Source organism: Sylvia atricapilla, chromosome 8 (assembly GCF_009819655.1).
Source record: "Sylvia atricapilla isolate bSylAtr1 chromosome 8, bSylAtr1.pri, whole genome shotgun sequence".
In the NCBI taxonomy this organism is placed as follows: Eukaryota; Metazoa; Chordata; class Aves; order Passeriformes; family Sylviidae; genus Sylvia; species Sylvia atricapilla.
In genome coordinates, this window is record NC_089147.1 from 3,064,861 (window position 1) to 3,088,105 (window position 23,245).

The window sequence follows — 23,245 nt, forward strand, 5'->3', positions numbered from 1 at the left end:
CCCTTTTCTGCTTCCAGCCTGACACAGGATGTTTCTCGTGTTCATGGGGATCAGCACCATGGTCAGAAATTTCCCTCATTCCTTTCTAGAGTCCGTGCTGATGTTTTTTCTACGGCAGCAGGTCTGAAATGACACAGCATTTCTGTGCCCTGCAAATTCTCTTTTTTTTTTTATGATTTTATTTTTTTTGTGACTGTTTAGGGAAAGAAGTGGGCTCATCAATATACACATTTGGAGAAAAAAAAACCCAAACAATCTCCAGGCTGCCAGCTGCAGTGGTGAGCTTTGACCTTCTGCAGCTTCCAAGGGCTGATTTAATCCCTTGAATGAGGCTTGGCGTGGAAAGGCTGACAGGACCTTAATTACAGGGTCATGATACTATAATTACCAACAGCAAAGTGAAATAAACTCTGCTCATCCAGCTCAAACCACTTAATAACCACCAGAAATCCTTCACAAATCATTTTGCCCCTGCCTGCAGAGGTAGAAAATAGAGGCAGACAGGACTTTCTGCTACAGTTTATGTGGTGCAGTGGTGATAAATGGGTTTCCTCCAGAAACACAACATTACAATTCTCTTCCTAAAGCATCCTCTGAAAACCTCCTTTTAACTTGGTGGCTCCATCTGTTCAGCATCTTACACTCTGATATGTTTTCATCCATAAAAGAGTGCAAACATTGTGAGAAGCCCAGTGGGGAGAGGGAAGAATCTGAATCCTGAGCAACAGCGTGTCTTAGTTGGATACCAAAGGCAGAAATTGGAGCTGGGTTTTGGTTTCCAGGCTGCAGATGATCATTGGGTACCAGGTGTTTTCACACACACACTGCTCCCAGCCTGGCAGGGGAGGGGTTTTGCTGTGCTCCGTGAGATCCTTTTTCTTGTCAAGTGTTATTAGCTGGAGTTAAAGCTCAGTGTCTGAGCCCTGCAAGGACGCTGCAGATGTGTTTTCCTTCCTGTGGGCTGCTTTCCATCATCTCTGCAATGCTTGACTTCTGAATTCAGGGGAAAAAAATCAGCCAGGCAAAAAACTTCCAGCAGGTGAAAAACGAAGAGAAACTCCTTAAGCTCTCTCAGTGTTCAGTGAGTGCATTCCCTTTTTGAAACCATTTTTTAGACTGTTTAAAAATTATTTTTTAGACTAATTTACATCTCTTGCAGCCAGAGCACAGGACATGAGCATTCATTTGGCTTTTGGCAGCTTTGGGAGGGGACAGCCCTGAGGGGACAGCGTGGCTGGGCTCTGGGCTGCTGCTGCCACATCTCCAAGGGAGCATCCTGCCACTGCAATTCCACGGCATCAGCTGAGCTGGGCATGGGGCTCCTGGCCAAAAACAACACCCAGAGCAGTTGTGTATGACCAGCACAAGCTGCTCCTGGCAAATGTGGGAGAAAAAGGAGGTTTGGAGGAAGCAGTTTTGGAAAAAAGCAGTTTTGGAAAAAAGCAGTTTTGGAAAAAGCACTTTTCCTGGCCCTCCTGCTGCCAGAATGTTTCTTCCCTCCCCAGCCCTTCCAAAGCTGCTGTACCATATGCACATGTTTGTCTCAGGCTGAGCAGTGACTGTGCCCACCCTGGAAAGATGAGGAGGGATCCACATGCTGAAAATGGAAATTTAACTTTTAATTTTTCTGCGCAGCTCCTTGTCTGGATTCTTTGTGTTGATTTTTTTTTTTTTAATTATTGCTTGAACTTTAATGAAAAAGAATTGAGAGAATCCTCTGTGAGTCCCTTTTAGTAGTTTCAGATCTGAAAATATATTCTGAACTCAGCAAGCTTGATCGTAATCTTTCAAAGAATTTCAAGCTCTTGTCCTTCTCTCCAGGGAACCAACAGCTCATATTCTGTTCCTCCTGTGCCTTTCTTTCTGAATTTTCCAGTTTCAGCATGTAAAAATGTTAGAAGGAAAAGAGGGTGCCATCTTAAGCCTCTCCAAGTTTTAATATTTTGTCCTTAATAGCATTAGATTGCTGTTCAGCAGTATATAGCATTAGTCAAGCTTCTGACTCTGAAATGCAGATAATTAATTGAAGTTTTAATCTCTGAGTTTTTAGTGAAAAGATCCGCACTGGCTGGAAGTTTTACAATTATATTTGTATTTTCTTCTCCAGGAATCTGACACCCCCCCTCCTTTTTTTTTTTTTTTTTTTTTAAGAAAATAAGAATAACATTTTTCTCTTTGAAGGCTTTCAAATGAAATCTTCAGGCTGGCTTAAATAAACCCTATGTTTTACCCACAGTTAGAGGCATACACACTTGGAAGTGGCTCAAAACATTTGACAAAATGTAGCATTAGTTGAAATATTCTGTCTCTGGTAAAGATCAGGAGCACTGTAGAAATGGGATATTCTCAGCCTTTGGGCTATCACATCACTTGCTGCCAAGTCCTTTTTGCTTTAGTTTGGCTGATCTGTCAGAAGCACAGAAATGCAGTTAGCAGGTCTCTGATCAGTTTTATCCAGAGTTTCTCCTCAGCTCCTTTTCTGCTCAAAGCCAGCCTCCCCGTTGAAATGTTGGTGGTGACTTGATGGTGCTGTTAATGATTTTCAAGGGAAGAAAACACGGAGTGGTAAAGAGCCCTAACAAAGGGCCTCTTAATCTTGCAAGAAGCAGCAGTTATTGGCTGAAAATGAAAGCCACACTTCAGTGTAGAACAAAGGGATTAAATTCCAATACACAGACTAATGAATTGTTGCAGCAGTCAAACCCAGGGAAGCGGATCCTTCACCTCTTCAACGTTCCAGATGCATCATCCCCTAGAAGATATCCTAGGATTGGTTATAATCTGGAGGGAAATGAGCAGGAGATTGTGTGTATAAAACATGAGAAGAGATGTTCTAGTAGTACCCTTGAACTTCTGAAGTGCAGGGATGAATAATCTGCCTGCACAAGCTTTTCCAGCCTTACTCCCACCAGGGAAGTTCCTTTGCCGTGAGGAAATGTATCAGAAAAGATCACAGTGGATAAGAACCAGATGCTGCCCTGAATTCCCAGATTCCCACTTCTACCACCAAGGCAGAAATGCCCCTTCCTCCATGTCAGTCTCTCCTCTCAGTGACGCCTTGGGAAGGCTGAGCTGGAACAGAGACTGGGCAGGGCCAGAGAATAAAGTGGGGATTTATTGAAAGGTCTTTAGGATACACCTTGGCAGGACAAGAGCCTGGCCAGGGCTACACCCAAGGTGGACCCAAAATGGTCACAAAATGGACCCAAAATGGTCACAAAAGGGATGACTGGTCACAAGGTCTCACACTTTTATAAGTTATGGTCCACTTCCATATTGGAGTTGAATTGTCCCATTCCAGCTCCAGGCTGTGAGGTCCCATCCTTCTTGTCCCTCCCTCCAGCCCACCCTTGTTTGTGCTTTGGGGCTGAAAGTTGTCCTTGGTGTGCAGCAGGAGAAGGATTTGTTTTGTGTCCCTGCTGTGTGCAGAGCTGAGTGACACTGACCGTGAGCTCAGAGCTGAGCCCTGGGCACCACAGAACCTGGGATACAGCACAGAGAAAACTTCAGGCACCATAAGGAGTGGATGTCCTGAGGTTTGGGGTGGGATGGGTTCCTTTCCTCTCCTGAGCACTTCAGCCTGAGTTAACAGCAGCACATTTCCCTTTGCCATGGCAGATCCTCATATCTTTACACCCAGTTTACAGCTGGATTGTTTCTGTTCTTGTGTTCTCAACGGCAGTCAAACAGGCCTTTCTTGAAAAGAATTCTCTTTGGGGTCTCACCAGAACATGGACTCCTGCTAAAGAAAGGAGTTAACTTTCCAGCTGCCCTCTGTCTGGTATTTGCTAGCAGTGTCCTTGGAGGATCAGCAAGAGGGCTATCACCTCGAGAAATCCTGGAAGAGAAGGAGCTGTGCATTGTCTGCTGCTCAGTGCTGCCAAGAGAGACAAACACCCCCACAAACAGCACTGGCAATCCCACACATCCAAACTCTTCCATTAGCATGCGGATCCAGCGCCGCCGCTTTGTTGGGGCCTCATCAGCATGCAGCTCACATCCCACCCCCCTTTCCCCTAAAGCACCAGCAGAGCTCAAAGGAAATTATTAAAAACACCTTGTATGAGATGAAAGTTCTGATTAGGTTTTGTTTCAGGTGCGAAACCCGCCCCTGGGATCTGCTTTGAGAGAGTCAATTCGGCCGGAGATCCTTACGGCAACTGCGGGAAAGACTCCAAGAGCTCCTTTGCCAAATGTGAACCCAGGTAGGGCCTCCCCTGCTGCCAACACAGCAGCAGGTGCTGGGGGAGGGCTTGGGACGCTCAAAATGCTTCACCTCACGTGTGGTTGTGTTTGTTTGGGTCAGGGATGCAAAGTGTGGGAAGATCCAGTGTCAAGGAGGAGCCAACCGCCCCGTCATCGGAACCAATGCTGTCTCCATAGAAACCAACATCCCGCTGCAGGAGGGGGGCAAGATCCTGTGCCGTGGCACCCACGTGTATTTGGGGGATGATATGCCCGACCCCGGGCTGGTGCTGGCAGGAACCAAGTGTGAAGATGGCAAAGTAAGACTCTGGAATAATCCCAGACCAGGGGAACGTCACTCACTCGTACCGTCGTTCACTCGTACCGTCGTTCATTCGTACCGTCATTCTGTCAAGTGTTTTGTACTTCTTTTTAATTTGGGTTTTATTTTCTTTTTTCTTTTTTCCCCCCACAAAAATAATTGCTTCTCGTGCTCAGACTGAGACAAATTTTACTCCCTTCTGGCCACTGTTCTGGATTAGAGATTCTCAGATGCAAATCTGAGCAACCTGATCTGATGGAAGGTGTCCCTGGCCGTGGCAGGGGGTTGGAAATAGATGAGCTTTAAAGTCCCTTCCAACCCAAACCATCCTGGGATTCTGTGCAATGCAAGTTGCTTAAGTCTATGGCTGATTTTTTGAAGATGGTCCCAAGTGCCTGCCCAGGGAGGATTGAGGTTTTCTGCAAAGTAACTACAGTGAGAAAACATTACAGGCTTATTAATGAATTCCTGAGTTCAATGTATTCCCTTTGCCAGCATCTCTGGCATTGCAAAATTGTCATTAACTTCACTTTAGGTTTCAAAATGTATTTTTTCTTCTGATTATGGCTCCCCATTCACTTTTTTTTTTTTTTTCCACACAGAAAACCTATCTCTGTATGCACTCTTAGGAAACTATAAACCCACTGATGCTCAGCCACCAAAAGTGATTTTTGCAATTGTGTTTTGCAAACTTTGTGGATCATCCCCTGTGAATGCCGCCCAGATTTCGCATGGCTGCCTCATTCTAAGTTTTTCTTTTGTGGGGAAAGCAACTGAGAAAGATGGGAGGCAGCCATGAGTTTCCAGGGGGAGGAGGAAGGGAAAACAGTCCAAGAGCTATTGAAATGAAGGAGGTTTCCATACCCTCGGTGGATTGCTTGCAAAAAGGAGGAAAAACAAGTGCTTTGATAATTTGTGGTAAATTCAAGTGAGCCTCTGAATTTCTGAATGCTTTTGAATGACGTTGGATTATCTCCCTGTGCTGGGAACAGGTTTGAAATCCATCCCCAGTGAAACCACAGCTCTGCTACAGGAAAACAAACCCTTACAACATTTCTAAGTCAATCTGTTATAAAAAGTCTTTTCAAAGGCAACTCAGTGCTGAGAAAGCACCCCATTATGTTTTACTAATGAGTATTTAATCTTTCTAATCTATCTAATCATACACATCCACACTATAGAATACACAGGCTAATACTTCTGAAATTGTATGTTTTACTTTGAGGACATTAGTGCATTTGTATTATGGATTAAGAATATGAATTTAAATATTCTTGGGTTTTCTCAACTGGAGATGCACAATTTGAAACGCAGCCATTTTAATGTGATCAGAATTCCGGGAGCTGCTGCACTGAGAATATTTGAATTGTGAATAGTGCTGTAATCAGACCATATTCTCTCCATGCCTGCATGTTGATGCCAATTCACTCTAATTTCCTTTCCATTTTTCCTTCTCCCCAGGGGATAAGTGCCCTGATTAAGCATCCCTGTCTCCTCCTTCAACACTATTCCCAGCTTAATGCTAATTATTGTGACTGACTTTTTGTACTACTGAACTGCACTGCAGTTAAACATGAGCAAAAAAAAGTGCAGTGTGGGGCTTTTTGACCTTTTTTGTTGTCAGCATAGCAGAGGAACAGTTATTCCAGTGCTAATTTCTTTTTTTTTTTTTCAGTTTGGAGTAGGGTAACTTCTCATTACTGACGTGCTCATCAGTTGTGGCTGTTTGATGTTATTATTACTCGGCACTAATCTTGCTTAACCTCAATTTTCAGCTCCATTGGCAGAGTAAAGTTTATCTGCAGTGACTGGAAAACAACAACAACAAAAAAAATCAGAATTTTATTCCTGCGCATATGCTATTTGTTTGCTTCCATTTCGTGTAAATGTTAAATGTTAAATAGGGTTAGTTTACATTTGACACCAAAAAAAAAAAAAAAAAAAAAAAAAAAAAAGTTTATCTTGGAAAAACTTGGAAAGATCTTGGTTTTCCTGGAAAACAATGATGAGCCCATAGAAATGGATGACCTCACTTAAATATTCACCTGCCCTGGGTCCAGGTTCTGTACTGGAATAAAAAATATTTAACTGTTGATATAAACAAAACTCTGATAATTTACACCACGAGGATCTAAAGCTTTCCTTGAGGAGTCATCTGCTACTGTGAAGAGACAAAGGCATGCAGAGCAGGAACCTGAAGGAAATTCAGTCCACTCCTAGCCCTGAAAAAAAAATGCAAATCACTGATTTTTAAATTGATTTAAAAAACCTCCCAAACCCCAGGGTCTCCCCACTAATTCTACTTGAGTGGAACCGTGAGGCTTTGCTTGCACAAACTCAGCATATCAACACTATGAACTGTGTGTGAAACCAGGGCTGGCCAGGAGAGCACAATTCAACTTGCTCAGGTTTGGATTTCAAAGACTTTCAAAGGGCTGAGGAAAAAAAGAAGACACCCGATCCTGGTGTCTTTTGTGTCCTTATAATTATCTGTATTTGTGTGTTGGGAAGTATTTAACTGCTGAACAAAGGGGTATCATGCCCTGGGAGCCCCAGCAGCATAATCTTGTTAAAACTCCTTTTTTTTATATATATTTTGCAGATTTGCCTGAACCGCCGGTGCCAGAACACCAGTGTTTTTGGGGTCCATAAGTGTGCCACCAAGTGCCATGGGCGTGGGGTAAGCATCCTAGGAAAATATTTTTTACAATCACTCAATAACCACTGGACAAGAAATCCCTTTTCTCTGATGGCTTTGGGATCTATAATTGCCTGCAATAGATCAGTCACAGTCGCTGCAATACATTTTTATTGCATATTTCCATTTTCGCTGTCCCTTATGTGAAATTGTTTTCGTTTGACAAAGAAATGTTTATCAGGCAGTAATTATCTTGTTCTTAATTGACAGCCTGTGATACAAAGGAGTCTTGTAATCCTCAAAGCAATTTGAAGTCTAACCCTCCATCATGGAGAATTCCCATTAAAAATCAAAAACGCAGTTTCTCCGTAGACACAGAGAAGTTAAAATTTTTGAATTGAGCATTGGAAACACTTGGATTGAGAGGCAGATGAAACAGTATTTCCAGAAAGAAAGGAAAAGCATATTGACGAGTTCTGTGGCATGAAAGTGGCACAGAATGAAAACTGTGATGATATTATTTAATAATACCAGTGGTTTGAAACCCAGTTTATATTATGATAATGTTAATTATGTCAAGCTTTGCCTTATTAACTTTGATGTGCTGATGAGCTTTTGTTTCTCTGAAAAGCTGTGGCAGCCACATTGGAAGAGCCATAGAAATTCACTGTCCTCTCTGAGGAAGGATTTTCATTTGCTTTAACTTATTTTATCATCCTGAATTTACAAACTGAGCAGTGTTGATGGTTCTGCCTCTCACCATTGAGCTGGAATGAGCAGAGGCTTGGACTGGCATTTTTTATGTCTGTACAAACTGGAATCTCTGGTGACTCCTCAGTGGCATCAATGACCTCGTGGAATTGTAAATGGGAATTCCTGCAGGGCTTTAGTTTAAAAAATAATCCTTAACAACGTATATTTTTAATTACCTCGCTGTCTTTGAAAAGTTTTGGGTTTGTGGTTTTGGGTTTTTTTGTTTTATTTAAATTTTACATGACCACAGCCACTCTGAGCTCCCTGAATATTTTAGTGCTCTGCAGACACAGGCAGCACAGTGTTTCTGAAAGCCTGCCAAGCTGACCTGGCCAGAATATTGCATATTCAGAACAACCCAGACTCCTGTGAGCTGATTTGTGTCTTGCTGAACACTCATTTATTAATCTGTGCTGTGGGTTCTCCGTGGTGGTGGCAGACCAGTGATGGTTGAGGTTAGCACAGAATGAAGGACATTATTGACAACCAGCACCAAGCCCACAGTCTTTATTTACAAATTGATTTTGGTGCCTGGAGAAGTCACCTGGAACAGAGGCTGGAAGCAATAAAGCAGGTATTTATTAAAAGGCCTTCAAAGGATGCACCTTGGGCAGTACAAGAGCCTGGCCAAGGCTCCACCCAGGATGGACACCTGGTCATGAGTTTTCACACTTTTATAAGTTTTGTTCCATTTCCATGTTGGGGTTAATTGTCTAATTGCAGCTTCAGGTGATCAAGTCCCATCCTCCCAGTTTGCTCCCTTCAGCTCCCTGCTGTTGGCACTTTTTGGAAGCTGCAGTGGCATCCATCCTTGGGCCGGAAAAGGATTGTTTTGTCTGACTGAGCTGTGAGGAGACCTTGCTCACACTTTATACGAAGTTCACAGTTACATACCAATGCAGTGCAGAATCTGGAAAATATGAAAGCTAAAACTTTAAATTTGAGCACCTAAATGTGGTTTCTGGTCCTGAGGTCAGTTTGGGGGCCCTCAGGACAAGACATGGAAGGGCTGGAGCGTGGCCAGGGAAGGAATGGAGCTGGGAAGGGGCTGGAGAATTCCTGATGGAGCTGGGAAGGGGCTGGAGAATTCCTGATGGAGCTGGGAAGGGGCTGAGCCTGGAGCAGAGGAGCTCAGGGGGGACCTGGTGGCTCTGCACAAGTCCCTGCCAGGAGGGGACAGGTCGGGCTGTGCTCCCAGGGCACAGGGACAGGAGGAGAGGGAACGGCCTCAGGCTGGGCCAGGGGAGCCTCAGGGTGGATATTTGGGAAATTCCTTCATGGAAAGGTTTGTCCAACCCTGGCCCAGCTGCCCAGGGCAGTGCTGGAGCTCCCATCCCTGGAGGGATTTAATATCTACATGGATGTGGTGGCACTTGGGGACACGGGTGGCCTTGGCAGAGCTGGGGAATGGTTGAAGATCTTGGAGAACTTTTCCACCCTGAACAATTCAGTGACTCTGTGCCTTCTGTCCATTCAGCACGGAGCGTTAAGCTCTGTGTTCACCACACAGCAACTGCTTGAGGAGTAGCAAAAGGAAATAACTTTGGGCTGTGGGACCTCCTGAGGGAAGAGCCCTGAATGTCCTGGCTCCTTCCCCTCTGTGCAGTGGGATCAGGCAGTGTGAGTGATGAGCCCTTGGGAGCTCCCTGATCCCACAGGGACAGATCACACCTCGCACACTGTTCCCTCACTCAGATTCCAACCACCACAGCATGGAGCACCGTGTCCCTACAGACAGTGCAGGTGTGATACCAGAGCTCCCCGAGGGTTTCCTCTGCCCTGATCCCAGTTCCTCCAGAAGCTGGCTCACCTTTGAGACATGGAAAAATCCATACTGCCCCCAGTGCAAGCCCTTGCTGGAGAGGAGAGCTCAGGGGGCTGACAGAGCTCTACAACCCCTGTGCAGGCAGCAGAACTGAAGTGAGCAGAGATAATGCTGCTGCTGGAAGCAAAGACAGAACAAGACTTAAGAGGTGTCTGATTATCCCCATATTATTGATGTTGTCAGCTGGGGCAACTCCAACGATTACCTGCCAAAGAAATAATGGTTTTTAGGATCCCTCTTAGTCCGTGGCGAGCTGCTCTTTGCCACCTCGGTGTGCAATAGGCAGCTATCAGCACATCTCCTTTCTTCTCTAAGTTTTATTCCTCTCTGATGTGTCACTGTCTGATTAGAAGCCCTTATCAGCCAGGGCTGCTCTGGGATGGTTGTATTTTTTTTTATGTTAAGCCATTTGTCTTGTTTTGCAGGTCTGCAACAACAAAAAGAACTGTCACTGTGAGGCTGACTGGGCCCCCCCTTTCTGTGACAAGCCAGGCTTTGGTGGCAGCGTGGACAGTGGCCCCATCAGACAGGCAGGTCAGTGGCAATTCAGGCTCCACCTGGGGTTTTTTCCCAGGATAAAGAGTGAAAATTGCTCAACCTCAGACAGAATTATTCCTACACGTTAATTTTACAGGATTTGATTACTCCGTGCCCGTTTTTCCCCAGAGTCTTGGAACATTGGTGACCTCAAAGAGATGTTTCTGGTTTATGTCTGAGAACAAGCAGTCTCCTCACAAGTACACGTATTAACTAAGTCTGGATGGGAAATAATGTCTGTTTTCATGTGAACAATGCTATTCTAAACCAAAATGGATTGTCTTCTCTGCATGCCAGATGCTGCAGTGGGTGGCAGTGCTGAATTTATGACATCGTGGTTATTTCCATGACAAAGCTTCCCATCACGATCTCACTGCTGAAAGATCTTTTAGTGTTTTTTTTTGAAGATAGCAAAGAAACCTTGGTCAGGCACTGAGCAGTCCCTTGGAAGAAGTTAACTCCGTGTGATTTCTTGCAGACAACAAGAGTTTGACCATAGGAGTGCTGATAACCATCCTGTGCCTTATCTTTGCTGGATCAATCATGTACCTCAAAAGGAAGACTTTCATGAGGTGGTTGTTTACAAGCAAGAAGACAACAATAGAGAAATTAAGGTATGCCCATTTTCCCTGATTATATTCCAACAGATATTAAGGCAAGGAAGCAGTAAACACAGCAATTCTCATCGCTGTGAATGAGTTAGAAAGAGGCGGCCTTGACAAAAAACATTCTCCACTAACAGCACTGTTTTCCCTGGCTTGGTTTAATTTCATTGATGGGCAGTAAATAATGCAGGTATTGCTTTGAATATATCCCTCTTTTCTTTTGGGATGAAAAATTCAGCAGCGATGGAAGTCTTGCCTTTATTTTCATTTGCCTGAAACAGTTTCATTGCACTGCATGGCCTTTTATCTAAACTCAGCTGAGTGAGCTGAAACTTTCTTATTTGAGGTCATTACTGTTTAAATGTTAGATTCATTAGAATAGTCTCCCGGGTGTTACAAAGCTGCATTTCCACAGATTGCAGAAGCTAATTTAACAGACTACTGGTTTCTAAAAAATCAATATTTATTTTTATTCTTGCAGGAGTGCTAGACGATTTTTGCTTTCCTTGTTTACTATAACCAGGCAAAAAAACCTTGCAAAAATCCCATTCTGAAAAGAGGCTGCTGTTTAAGAAAATGTTACAAAGCAGAACGTTGTGTTCAACAATTAAATGTTTGTCTTGCAGGTCTGTGAGTCCAGCAAGACCTTCCAGTTCATCTGAGCCAAATCGTGTTCATGCCACATGTGTTAGTAAAAACCTCATCATGAAACCACAAAATACAACCATACAAAAAGTGAGTCCCTAAATAATTTAAAAAAAAAAAAAAAAGTGGGGGGAAAACTAATAAAAAGGTCTCATGTATTTTGGATCTCATTTAAGTCATTTATTATAATACAATGATTACATGAACTTAATATCATGTAGGACTAACATTTAATAAAATGGGAGAGGATGGAGGCTTCAAAATTCATCTTTGGCTTCCATGTTTGAAGACAGGTGGAGATATCCAGTGCAGAAAAGAAATAGTTTTGTCTCTAGGAGAGAAAAAATCAAGGCACTAACGTGGATTTTAAAGCAGCCATAGGCCAGGTTTGATGGGGCTTGGAGCTCCCTGGTGGGAGGTGTTGGCTCCATGGCAGAGGGTTGGAATGTGCTGGTCCTTAAGATCCCTTCACACCAAACCATCCTGTGACTCTGTGGCAGCTCTTGACATCTCTGACTTTGGGCTGATTTTCCTCAGAGGGATGGCCCGAGGCACCAGATCATCCACATCAGCAGCCCTGGGAAGGCACACGAGGTGCCACCACTGAAAACACCCCAGCGAGTCCTGCCACCCCTTCCCCAGCTGCCAGGCCACCAAGGTGGGCCTGAGAGACCCCTGCCAGCTAACCCTTCACTGAGGTTCTCCCAGGTAATCACTGATTCTCTTAATCTTGAGTTTTAGTAATGTTTAATACTTACTTCTGTTTAATACTTATTTCTGTTTAATACCTACTGGAAGTGTCTGGAGAAATGAAGCGTTTTCTCAGCTTTCCTGCTGCCCTTTCCCCACAGTGTTTCCTTCATACTTCTTGTGAGTTTAGAACTGCTCTGTAGGGAAATTGCTTTGTGGCAAGTGGGGCTGTGACCCTAAAATTTAGCCTCCTGCCCTCTGCCTTCACCACTCAAAAGAGCACGGGACAAACACAGGCTGATCTCTCCATCAGCCCAGGCACTGGGCAGAGCCCCAGGGTTTGTTAAGGAGGTGCCAAACACAGAGAGAGGGTTTAGGGAACCACGTTACAGGTGTGATGTGCAAAAGCTGCCTTAGCTTGATGTGCTTCTGCCCTGCCAAGGGCTGCGTGAACCACAGTCTGGTTTTCCAGGGCACAGCCCGTGGCTGTTTCATGCAGACACAACCTTTCATTGCAATGTTGAAGTAAAGATGTTTATGTTTTTAAATATGTTTTTATTTTTTATTTTTGAAGGAGATGCATCTCAAGGCGATAGACAGGGTAGATGAAGTCGTCTGTGCAGTTATCTGTATTAAATAGTGCCTTTTCTTGTCACTGGCTGCTCCCTTTTGGTGGCACTTGTGGAGTGACTGTTTCTAAGCGCTCAGGCGTGCAGCTATTCCTGTTCTGCAGCCCCGGGGCTGTTCTGGGTGTGGCACGAGGTTAAAATGGGATTAAAAGGGGTTTTCGTTAACACCAGTCACCTGCAGGAGCCCTGAGCCCCTTTCCTGGTGATGGAAAGGAGACAGGCTTTGAAAAGGGATTGGAGAAATGTCAGAAGCAAACAGGGCTGAGAGAGGCTGCCCAGAGAAGTTGTCAGGGTGCCCATGGAAGCTGTGGTTGCTCCTGGATCCCTGGAAGTGCCCAAGGCCAGGTGGGACAGGGCTTGGAGCAGCTTGGGACAGTGGAAGGTGTCCCTGCCCATTGTGGCAGTAAATAAAGTGTAGCTAGATTTCATTTTTTCCGAGTCTGAACATTGTCTCGCTCAGGTTAGCCAACTTTTCAAGTGCAGCCAGTGTTTTTATTTGCTTTTTCATCTTCCATTTTCAATCTTGCCAGTCGTTTTCCTTTCCAGGGGAGTTAAAAAACGCTGATTCTTTCTAAGATAAATTTTGTGGGGAATCGGAAGCAGTATTGATTCCTGTTGCTTGTCTTTAGCTCCAGTGGTTTCATTGTTCATTTTCTTGCATTCTCTAACATTCTGCACAATTCACGGTGGTCAAAGGGAAGATTTTAAAGTGCTTTTCAGTTTCTTAAGCGGGATGTGGATGGAGAAAAGGTTTTTCAAGGAAAAGGAAAGTAACCATTCCTCATTCTGCTGCTGCATCTGCACCTGCCCCAGCCTCATCACAGCAGCCCAGTGCTGCCCTACAGCTCGTGTCCCCAAATCCTCGTGCTCCAAATGCCACCCAAAGTGCCAGCTGGAGCACCCAGACCTGCAGTGCTGTCCTTAGCAAAGACTGGCAGATCTGAAACCGCCAAAAAAGCTTTTTAGCTTGGCTGCTCAAATTAATTGTGACAGTTCCTTCATCAAGCAAAATATCATCATTTTCAGTCTCTGCAGAGAACACAAGCAGGACAAACAGGGCATCGGCTCAAGGCAGCCTAAAAAAATGAGCAAGAATAGAGTCTTTCAGAATTATATCATAACCTCAATATTGTCAGAAACAGCTACTTTTTATATCAGAGGGACACAAAAAAAACACTGTGTGGGGAGAAAATCTTTCACTGTTAAATTTTTTCCTCTCAAAGTTTGGAAGTAGTAGATTAACTTAAGAATAGTTTGGGATGATAAATATAGATATTATTCATGTATTGCTTCAGCTCTCCCTTGGAAGCACGTGCATGAGGTCAGCAAGAGGGAGAAGGACTTTAAAAATCATTGCTGCTTTCAGGAGGTCACCCAGATGCTCAGTGCTGCAGGGTGGTGCTGTAAATTATATAAAATTTCCTTTCAGTTGTAAGTAAAAGAGTTAAAAAAAAAAAAAAAAAAGACAACGCAAAATAAACCAAACCAATCAACAAAAGAGAAAATCCTCAGCGAATTACCAAGTTTAATATTTAATTATCTTTTGACTGAAAAACAGCTTTTCCTTCTTTCAGATGCTGTTGCAAGGCAAACAGTGTTTATTTATGGGCCAGATTCACAGCCAGTATTAATCAGCAGAGCCCCATGTGACTCAAGGCCTGTGTACCCATCAATACTAGTACTTGTTATGCAGAGGATTAAATAGGGGGTGGACATTATATGCAACTTTAAAATGTACTTTGTGGCAAATTTGAACTTATTATATATGAGATTTTACTTAAGCTCCTGTATTTTCTTCCTCATCAAAATGCCTGTGGATAATCAATCTGCATTTCCTTCTTGAAAGAGCAAATATTTGCCATGAAAAGTGAAAAAACAGAACAAATAATGGAAAGCTGGACTTTATTCAGGAGCAATTCATGCTCTGATTGCTTGTTTGGATCACACCTCTCAAGGCATCTTTAATCAGATAATTCTTGTAAGCTCTCCTTGTTTCCTTTTGCTTTACTAATGATACTTATGGCAAACTAAAAATAAGGATTAAAACTCCATGGGAGAAGCGTGGCTGTGCAGCTGCAGCAGTAGAAAGATCAGAAGTGAGTTTGGGGGTAAACTGGAGAGTTTCTTTGTGCCCTGAGCAAGGCACTGGATGTGTCCCAGCTCTCCATAAGGAGGAGCACAAAGAGCCAAGGCCCCCTGTTTGCAGGGACCACCCGGAGGAGCCACTGGCCCAGCCTGGCAGCAGATGACTTCTGTTCTTTATTAATGGAGCCTTTAATTCCAAAGAATGAAAGCGCAGCTCTGGAAAAAAAAAAAAAAAAAAAAAAAAAAAAAAAAAAAAAAAAAAAAAAAAAAAAAAAAAAAAAAAAAAAAAAAAAAAAAAGAAATTCCACAGATGCTCCCAATCCAAACCAGACTGGGGCAGTTTGGTTTTGTGGGCATTTGAATTTCCATCTTAAAGTGATGTCGAGCATTCCCACCTTTTTGTAGAGCAATTTGTACAAAGTGATGTGTTGAATCTCTGCTGTTCTCATTTACCACCGATTAAACATTGAGTCCAGCAGAGAAGCACCCTGCACTTCTAGAGGAAAGAATCAAAAGACATAAAACCACAAAAACATAGTATTAAATAGTATTAAATACAGTATCAGAGTATTAAATATAGTATTACCTATAGTATTAAATACAGTATTAGAGTATTAAATATAGTATTTCCTATAGTATTAAATACAGTATTAGAGTATTAAATATAGTATTATATATAGTATTATAATATTAAATATAGTATTATAGTATTGAATATAGTATCACATATAGTATTACACATAATATTATAGTATTCAATACAGTACTATAGTATTAAATATAGTATTAAATCTTTGGTCTAAAATATAAACGCCGGGTTATTAAAAATAAATTACTGTTTTACTCATTTAAGCTTACCTGGTCATAACAAAGTAAAAAATATCTTCAGTTTAGGTTTCGATCAGGTGTTAGGAAGAAATTGTGAGGGGAGGTGAGGCCTGAGTTTTGCCCAGAGCTGTGGCTGGACCCGTGGCAGTGCCCAGGGTCAGGTTGGAGCAGCCTGGGCCCATGGAAGGTGTCCCTGCCATGGAGGGGTGACACTGGATGGCTTTGAGGTCCCTCCCAACCCAACCCAGAGTGCAGTCCTGCGATGGCACAATGCTTTTTTGGGGCTTTCACCCCCTTTCCCTGGCCAGCTCTGGCACCAGCGTCCCAAAAAGGTCAGTCCTGTATTCCGGAACACAGTTCCCATCCTGTAGGTTCTTGCCTCAGCAGAAGTGAGAACAACGTGAGAAATAAAGGGGTGGAACTCCAGTGGGGGACTCCCACCGGGTTTTATTGAATTCTCAGGATTCCCTTTCTCCCAGGAGTCAGCCCACCGAGGCCGATCCAACTCGAGATTTTTACCTTAAATCTGGGGGTGGGAGAGTGGGGAGGATACAACTTGGACCCAATCCAGACTGGGAAGGGAGTGACTCTGTACACAAATGACAACTTACAGGACAAATCAAGGGAGAAGGGGGACTTTGACCCCCACCAATCACTCACCAGAACTTTCTAGAGATCAGGATGAGGCTTCAAAGTGACAGGCACGACCCAGGCATCACCTAAACGACGATTGATTAATAGCAATAACTGGGGTCAACCATAGTGGGGTAAAACATGGAACAAACATGGAGCAAACGTGGGGTAAAACATGGGACAAACATGGGACAAACATGGGACAAACGTGGGACAAACGTGGGACAAACGTGGGACAAACATGGGGTCAAACATGGGGTCAAACATGGGGTCAAACATGGGACAAACATGGGACAAACATGGGGTAAAACATGGAACAAACATGGGACAAACATGGGACAAACATGGGACAAACATGGGACAAACATGGGACAAACTGACATGGAACAAACAGTTACAAAACAAAGAACAAGAGCGCGCAGAAACTCGGTGAAGTCCAAAACACCCCACAACCCCCTGCCACGATCCCACGGGTTTGTCTCAGCCGTGGCAGTGTGTGGAGGGTTTGGTGGGCACTGACAGGAGCTGTGTTCCCTGCAGGAGCCCCCCAAGCCCAGCCCTCCTCGGAAGCCTCTGCCCGCAGATCCCCTGGGCCGAGTGCGCCCCGGACAGCGCCGGGCTGTGCCCCACCTCACCCCCGCCAGGTCAGTCCTCACCCTGCTGCCTGCTTCTGCTTTGACCTTCTTCTGCTTTCCATCTCTTTGTAGCCCTGCAGTTCTTTGGTGTGTGGTTCTGAACGCCATGCAGTGTTGGCTGGTGTTTCCCCATTTTGGTCAGACCCAACAGTTCCTCTCCAGGACACCTCACTGTCCCAGGGGCTGGGAAATGTGAATAAAAGTGAGCTGGGGAGGGTGCAAATTTGAGGTAAATTGCTTCATTACCTGAAGCTGTTATTGGAAGATTAACCCCCAGTATGCAAATGGACCAAAGTGTGAAAACTCACAGTCCATCATCCATTTTTGGGTGCAGTTGTAATTGGAAGATTAACCTCCAATATGCAAATGGATCAAACTTATCAAAGTGTGAAAACTCACAATCCATCATCCATTTTTGGGTGCAGGTGTAATTAGATTAACCCCCAATATGCAAATGGACTGAACTTACCAAAGTGTGAAAACTCACAATCCATCATCCATTTTTGGGTGCATTAAGGCTTCGTCTGCCCTAAATGCACCTGGAAGCCCTTCAATAAATATTCCTGTTTTTTATTCCCCTAATTTTGTCTGGCCTCTGTTTTTAGGTAGCCCCCCAAAAAGTAGCAATCCTGGACTTTAGCACTTCAGCAGCAACATGGCTGAAATGGCTCAAGGAACTGCTGCAACAACCACTTCCAATATAATTTCCATCTCTAATTTTGTTTATCACGCTGCTTCTCACTGGGAGTGCTGCGACTCCCACAGAATATGAGGATTTATAATACCTATGGAAACACCTGGCTGCATATTTACAGAAAACAACCCATAAATAATAAATTTTCTCCTCAAAACCCTCCGTCTGAATTAGGCTAAGAACTGAATGCTGGTAAAATTTGCCACCAAAGAAAGGGATTTCCTGGTCACCCATTTCCCAAGGGAACGTCAGCTTGCATCATCTGAAAATAATATCCAAAAGATTCAAAAAGCAGAGAAATTGTACACTTCCAAAATATATAAAGTATGTGTGAAAAAAGTAATCAGGAAGGGGAATAACTACACCCAATGTTAGAAAACAGTCAATGCTGGTTTTTTACCCAATTTCCTGTGAAGAAAGTGAGCTCCAAAGAGGATAAAAGTGGTGTTTTAGGTGACAAGAATTCTACCAGTAAAGCATTTAAGTGCTGAGAAACATAAAAAATAGAATCAATATAGTCTGCTAACGTTTTAGCAAAAAAAGACTGCCAGAAGAAACTCTGATTAAACTCCTGTCTGTCCATTCTAGTCAGATATTCCAAAAGCAACAACATTTCAAGCTGGCTCCTCCAACTTTTGGAGACCAGGTGGAATTCTGCAACATTATTGACATTTTTTTTTGATCTGGTACAAAACTGATGAAGTAACAATTTGTTATTTCCTTTCTTTCCAACAGACCTGCTCCCAAACATCCACCACAGGTATCCAGGCCCAGCCACACTACGGATGTGAAATGAGTAGAAAACCTGACACACCTTCATTTTAAAAAGTGAAGACAGAAGTTTGCACTATCTTTCAACTCCAGCTGGAGTTCATTTCTATGACTTAGAACACTTAGAATTTTTAATGTTTAAAACAGCATTATTTTTTAAGAATTCTGAGCTACTGCCTTTGGTGCTGTGCTGTGCTATGGTGCTCTGTATACTTGCTCAGGTACTTGTAAATTATTAATTTATGTTGAATATTTATTACAGTGCAGTGCACTGTAGTAGATATTTTTTACCATAGCTGAGTTTTCCTTAAAAGGAAGCTTTTTTTTTTTTTTGGTAATATTTCACTGAACTTGAATAATTCTGCTCTATGTAGATTTCTTAGTTTTGATCTATTCTTTAAGGAGTGCTGATACAGATCAATGAAATGTGTAAAGAACTCCATCTCAGTGGTTCCTAACCAACTTCTGGATAAATGTGGCAGGGTAAAAAGACAAAAATCTCTCCTGGAGCTCAGTGAAATGCCCAGATATCTGCACACGAGGTGGAACCTGTATTTAACCAAAGGCTCTGTCTTTGCAGCTGTACTGTAACCTCAGTTTTCATGTTACTGTTTGACATCTTCCAGAAATCTCTGTGCTGGAAGAGGATGCATCCAGCTGGAAGAAGTCCTCTCACTGAAGAAGTACTGTATATCACAAAAGTGTGGTGTTTTTAACCTCATTTTTCCTCAAACACAGCCTGGTTAGTACGTATTAATGCAGATATCAGGCCTCCCTGGGCCATCTCCTTTTTGGTGCTTTTGGTAATTAAGTTCAACCATCTCATTGTTGTCCTGATTGGTCTGGCAGTGCATTACACCCAGGCCTGGGGGGAAGCCAAGAATTACAAAGAATTACATTTTAAAAATCAACTTTTATGTTATTTCCTTTTGCCTCACCGCTCTGCTTATCACCTGTATTTTTTGCATATTTACTACTGTTTTGTATTTAACTTCTACAAAATTGCTCCTGGTTTCTTAATTCCCCAAATCAAAATGTGTATTTTAATACATAGACTTGGATTATCCAAAAAAAAAAAACAAACAAACAAAAAAATGAAGTTCATCTCTTCTCTGTGATTACACCTGATCTCTTCTGTGCCTTCTCAGTAGCACTGCTGAACACAATTTCACCTGCAAAAACAATTTCCAAATATCAGTTGAAGCAGAGGGAGAAGGGATTATCACCTTTCATTAGGATGGTTTCCTCATTGCTTGTGGGTTTTGTTTCCTTAAGCAAAAAAAAAAAAATAAAAGCATTGATAGAAACTTGCTTCTGGCTTCAGGAGGTGTAATTGTCTTTCATTTTCCCCGTTATTCCCCCTCGTGGCAACACAGCCTTCGTGTTTATTGATAAACTGAACAAACCAAAATCAGCCCCAGCTTTGTTTGGTGCTGAATACCAAAGGAAAAGCTTCACAAATGCAGTTCAATTCTTCAAACACCTCCAACAGCAACAGCAGGTGTGGAGAATCACAACACAAAGATGCAAACAGCCCGGGCTCAGCGATGCTGGGGGAACCAAAATGATGGGGTTTTGGTACTTTCCACATTTCTGTATTTAAAACACCAATTGTTTTGTATCTCCACTAGGGGGTACCTCCATTTGAAGCAGCCACATGATCTCAGTTTGCTTGTTTGAATGCTCCCATTTTATCAGAATTCTTCTGCAATCTGCTGGAAGCCAAAAGGTGACTCTGTGAGTAGTGAAAGGTGACGTGAAATCACTAAAAAGCGTTTGTCATCAGCATCAGGAGCTCTGAATTCAACAGGACCAGCTTAGGCAAGACTTTGCACATCTGTGAACTTAAACATGCCCAACCTAGGCAGGCTTAAAAGAACAGAAAATAGAAATATCCATACAGGGCACCCAGTTGTGTCCCTGTCACTTCAATCTCACCCACACCATGTGTCAAATTCCTTAATTATTCCCACTAAAACAAGCACAGGTATCCAGTGACATGGAATTCAGTCCTACAGTTAATAAAACAAACATATTATCTACCAGACTCAGCATCTAAGACATGGGTAAACTGTGAGGTTTCTGGATGTCTGGGATTAAAAAAAAAATTTTAAAAAAAATTCTCTATTTGAAACAAAGCAAAACCCAAAGATCCTGTAAAAATTAATACCATTGTTTGACACTAAAAGAAGTTCTTACTGGATACTAAGAATACAAGATACAAGGATAGAAGCTGATTTTTTTTTTTCATGGTGCAATATGGGTGCAAGTAACAGCCTAAAATGTGGAATCCTTCAGGTCAGCAATTTGCAAAATTTATATAAATATGGTTTTTTAAAAAATATTTATTTATGTATTTATACAAAATATTTCTTTCTATTATCAGGTACAAAATTCTACAGGCAGAAAAGGACCTGTAGCTTGGGGGTGGGATGGGACAAAACCAGCTGACAACAAGAGATGACACCAAATGATCCATCCAATCCTTCTTTGGTTTGGGGGGATTTTATCAGTAGTGGCTGCTTTGAGGTGGTTTCACACCCAATTAGTGCCTTCGTGATTAGGGATGCAGGTGGCATGGGAAATTCCCCTGTGGGGAGCAGGTGAGTGGTTTTACATCTGTAAGGGCAGTGTAAAGGAGAGAAATAAATTCCTGCGGGATACAGCAGGGTGTGAAATCCCAGTCCTGTCATAATAAACTCAATTCTGTCATCATAAATCCAATCCTGTCATCATAAATTCCTCCACCTCCCTTCTCCAGCAATCTTTGACTTCTAAATCACCTTTAATAATTCAAGTTTCACCAACCTTTAAATCCTCAGTATTTTATCTCGGTTTATCTTCGTGGGAGATATTTTTTTTTTATGTTGATTCCTCCTTTCTGTCTTCTCCCACATCCATATTCCAGCCTCCCACCTCTGGAATGCTGGAAGAGCCCAGGCTCCTTTCCAGAGGGAAAGGATCACAGTGTGCCCTCCCTAAAGCAAAGCTGCCTTTATGCTGATCAACAGAACAACAGAAAGTACAAAACACCAAAGAAAAATAATAAATAGGCAGTAAAACAAAAGGAAAATTGCAGATTTACCATCTCTCCCCTCCTATGAAGTCCCTTGGGATTAGTATTCCTAGATTGTTTGTAAAAGCCGGCAATTATCAGGGTAGCAAGATTTCTCTTCTTTTAATTTCATGGAATATTTTAAAAGCCTTTTCAAAAGCTCAGAGAAGAAAGAGATACAAAGCTGCTTCTGTTGTTTCAATTCCGCTTTTCTTCTGATCATTTGAGTATGCAATATTCTCTTTTATTAACCTCCAATCCAACAACGGCAGTTTCCAATTGAACTGTAAATTACCGTGGAGCAGTAAACAAACCCATTCTTTATCTCCCTCTGCAAAACATCATTTTCTAGGCTCTGTGAGGCTGGGCCTCGTTCTGCACAGAGACCACACAGAAACGTGCCCCAGCAATTAACAGGCAGCTGCCCTTTTCACACAACACAGATAAGAGAAATTAAAAACCCGGAGCAGATGGGACATTTGGAACTCTTGGAATTCAGGAATTTACCATCCAACATCATCATCACCACCATGACAAAAAAGACACTTTTCCATCACCCTCTTTGATTATTTTTTTAAGCAGTGTGTGCAAGACCACGTGTCCCTGTAGAGGTGAGCAATACATTTTTCTGCTTTACTTCATGCTTTAGTTCTTAGATATTTAAATGTATTGTTTTTAATGTGCTTAGGAACAAGTGGGGAAGGGGCTGGAGCCCCAGGAGCAGCTGATGGAGCTGGGAATGGGCTGGAGAATTCCTGATGGAGCTGGGAAGAGGCTGAGTCTGGAGCAAAGGAGCTCAGGGGGGACCAGGAGGGGCCAAGAAACAGGATGAGATGAAATGACCTCAAGCTGCAGCAGAGGATGTTTAGTTTGGATATTGGGGGGGAAAAATTTTCCCTTAAAGGAGGAATGTAAGAGAGAAGAGCCTCTTTCTGCCTGTGTGTTCTCACTGCCCCAAGAACCTGCTGCAAAAATTCGGAGTTCTGTCCAGCAGATGGCCTTTTGTCTGTGCCATGTGGTTGATTTCACTGGATTTGCAGGAAAGGGCTGAAATTTTTCTTAATTTTTTTTAAAGGAACTTGAATTTTGCATTTCTCAGTGCTTTACTTTGGAATCTTGATGTTACTCCATATAAAGACTTCTAAAAGTACTTTTTAAGCCCCCAAACCATCACTTTCAGGACCAGATCTGAAAAGACCTCGGATTATTTACATCTTTATCATGTATCATTTGCTTTCATTTAGCAAATATACCAGAATATTTTACAGTTAAAAGTGTGAATTACTACTTAATTCCAAAAACCAAAAGCTGAAATATATCAACACATTTTTTTTACAAAGATTCATTAATTTAGCCTGATTTTCTATGAGAATTTTAGATGCCTTAACAATCTGAACATATTTTTCACTTCTAGAGCTGAAGCAAAATTTGTTGCACAAGCAGCTCGTGATTTTTCTAAGAAGATGCTTCTTTATTTCAATTTAAAACTGAGTGTTAACAAGGTTGGGGAAGAAATGCTAAATTTTTATTTACCAAAGGGACAGTCATGGAAGCAAAAGAGGTTGAAGAAGAAAAGGGAGCAGTAGAGAAAAATATAAAAAAATTCAACATTTAATTTCCAGCAGCTTTGTAATATCCTCAGGGGAATGCCAAAACCCATTTTTGTTTATTTTTCTTGCTTTGCATCTAACTCTTCTGTAAGGATTCAGTCCCTG

At 42.6% G+C, this 23,245-nt stretch overlaps 1 protein-coding gene across 1 annotated transcript in view; it reads left to right on the forward strand.

Annotated features, from left to right (window-relative positions):
* Positions 1–18,582, forward strand: part of ADAM12 (ADAM metallopeptidase domain 12) — a 160,331-nt gene extending 141,749 nt beyond the window's left edge. The window contains exons 15-23 of the mRNA XM_066324428.1: positions 4,097–4,205; positions 4,307–4,505; positions 7,110–7,187; positions 10,149–10,257; positions 10,739–10,874; positions 11,492–11,600; positions 12,048–12,218; positions 16,916–17,019; positions 18,440–18,582. Coding sequence (XP_066180525.1) covers positions 4,097–4,205; positions 4,307–4,505; positions 7,110–7,187; positions 10,149–10,257; positions 10,739–10,874; positions 11,492–11,600; positions 12,048–12,218; positions 16,916–17,019; positions 18,440–18,500 — 1,076 coding nt within the window. The 3' untranslated portion in view covers positions 18,501–18,582. The remainder of the gene's footprint in view (positions 1–4,096; positions 4,206–4,306; positions 4,506–7,109; positions 7,188–10,148; positions 10,258–10,738; positions 10,875–11,491; positions 11,601–12,047; positions 12,219–16,915; positions 17,020–18,439) is intronic.
* The last annotated feature ends 4,663 nt before the right edge of the window (positions 18,583–23,245 follow it).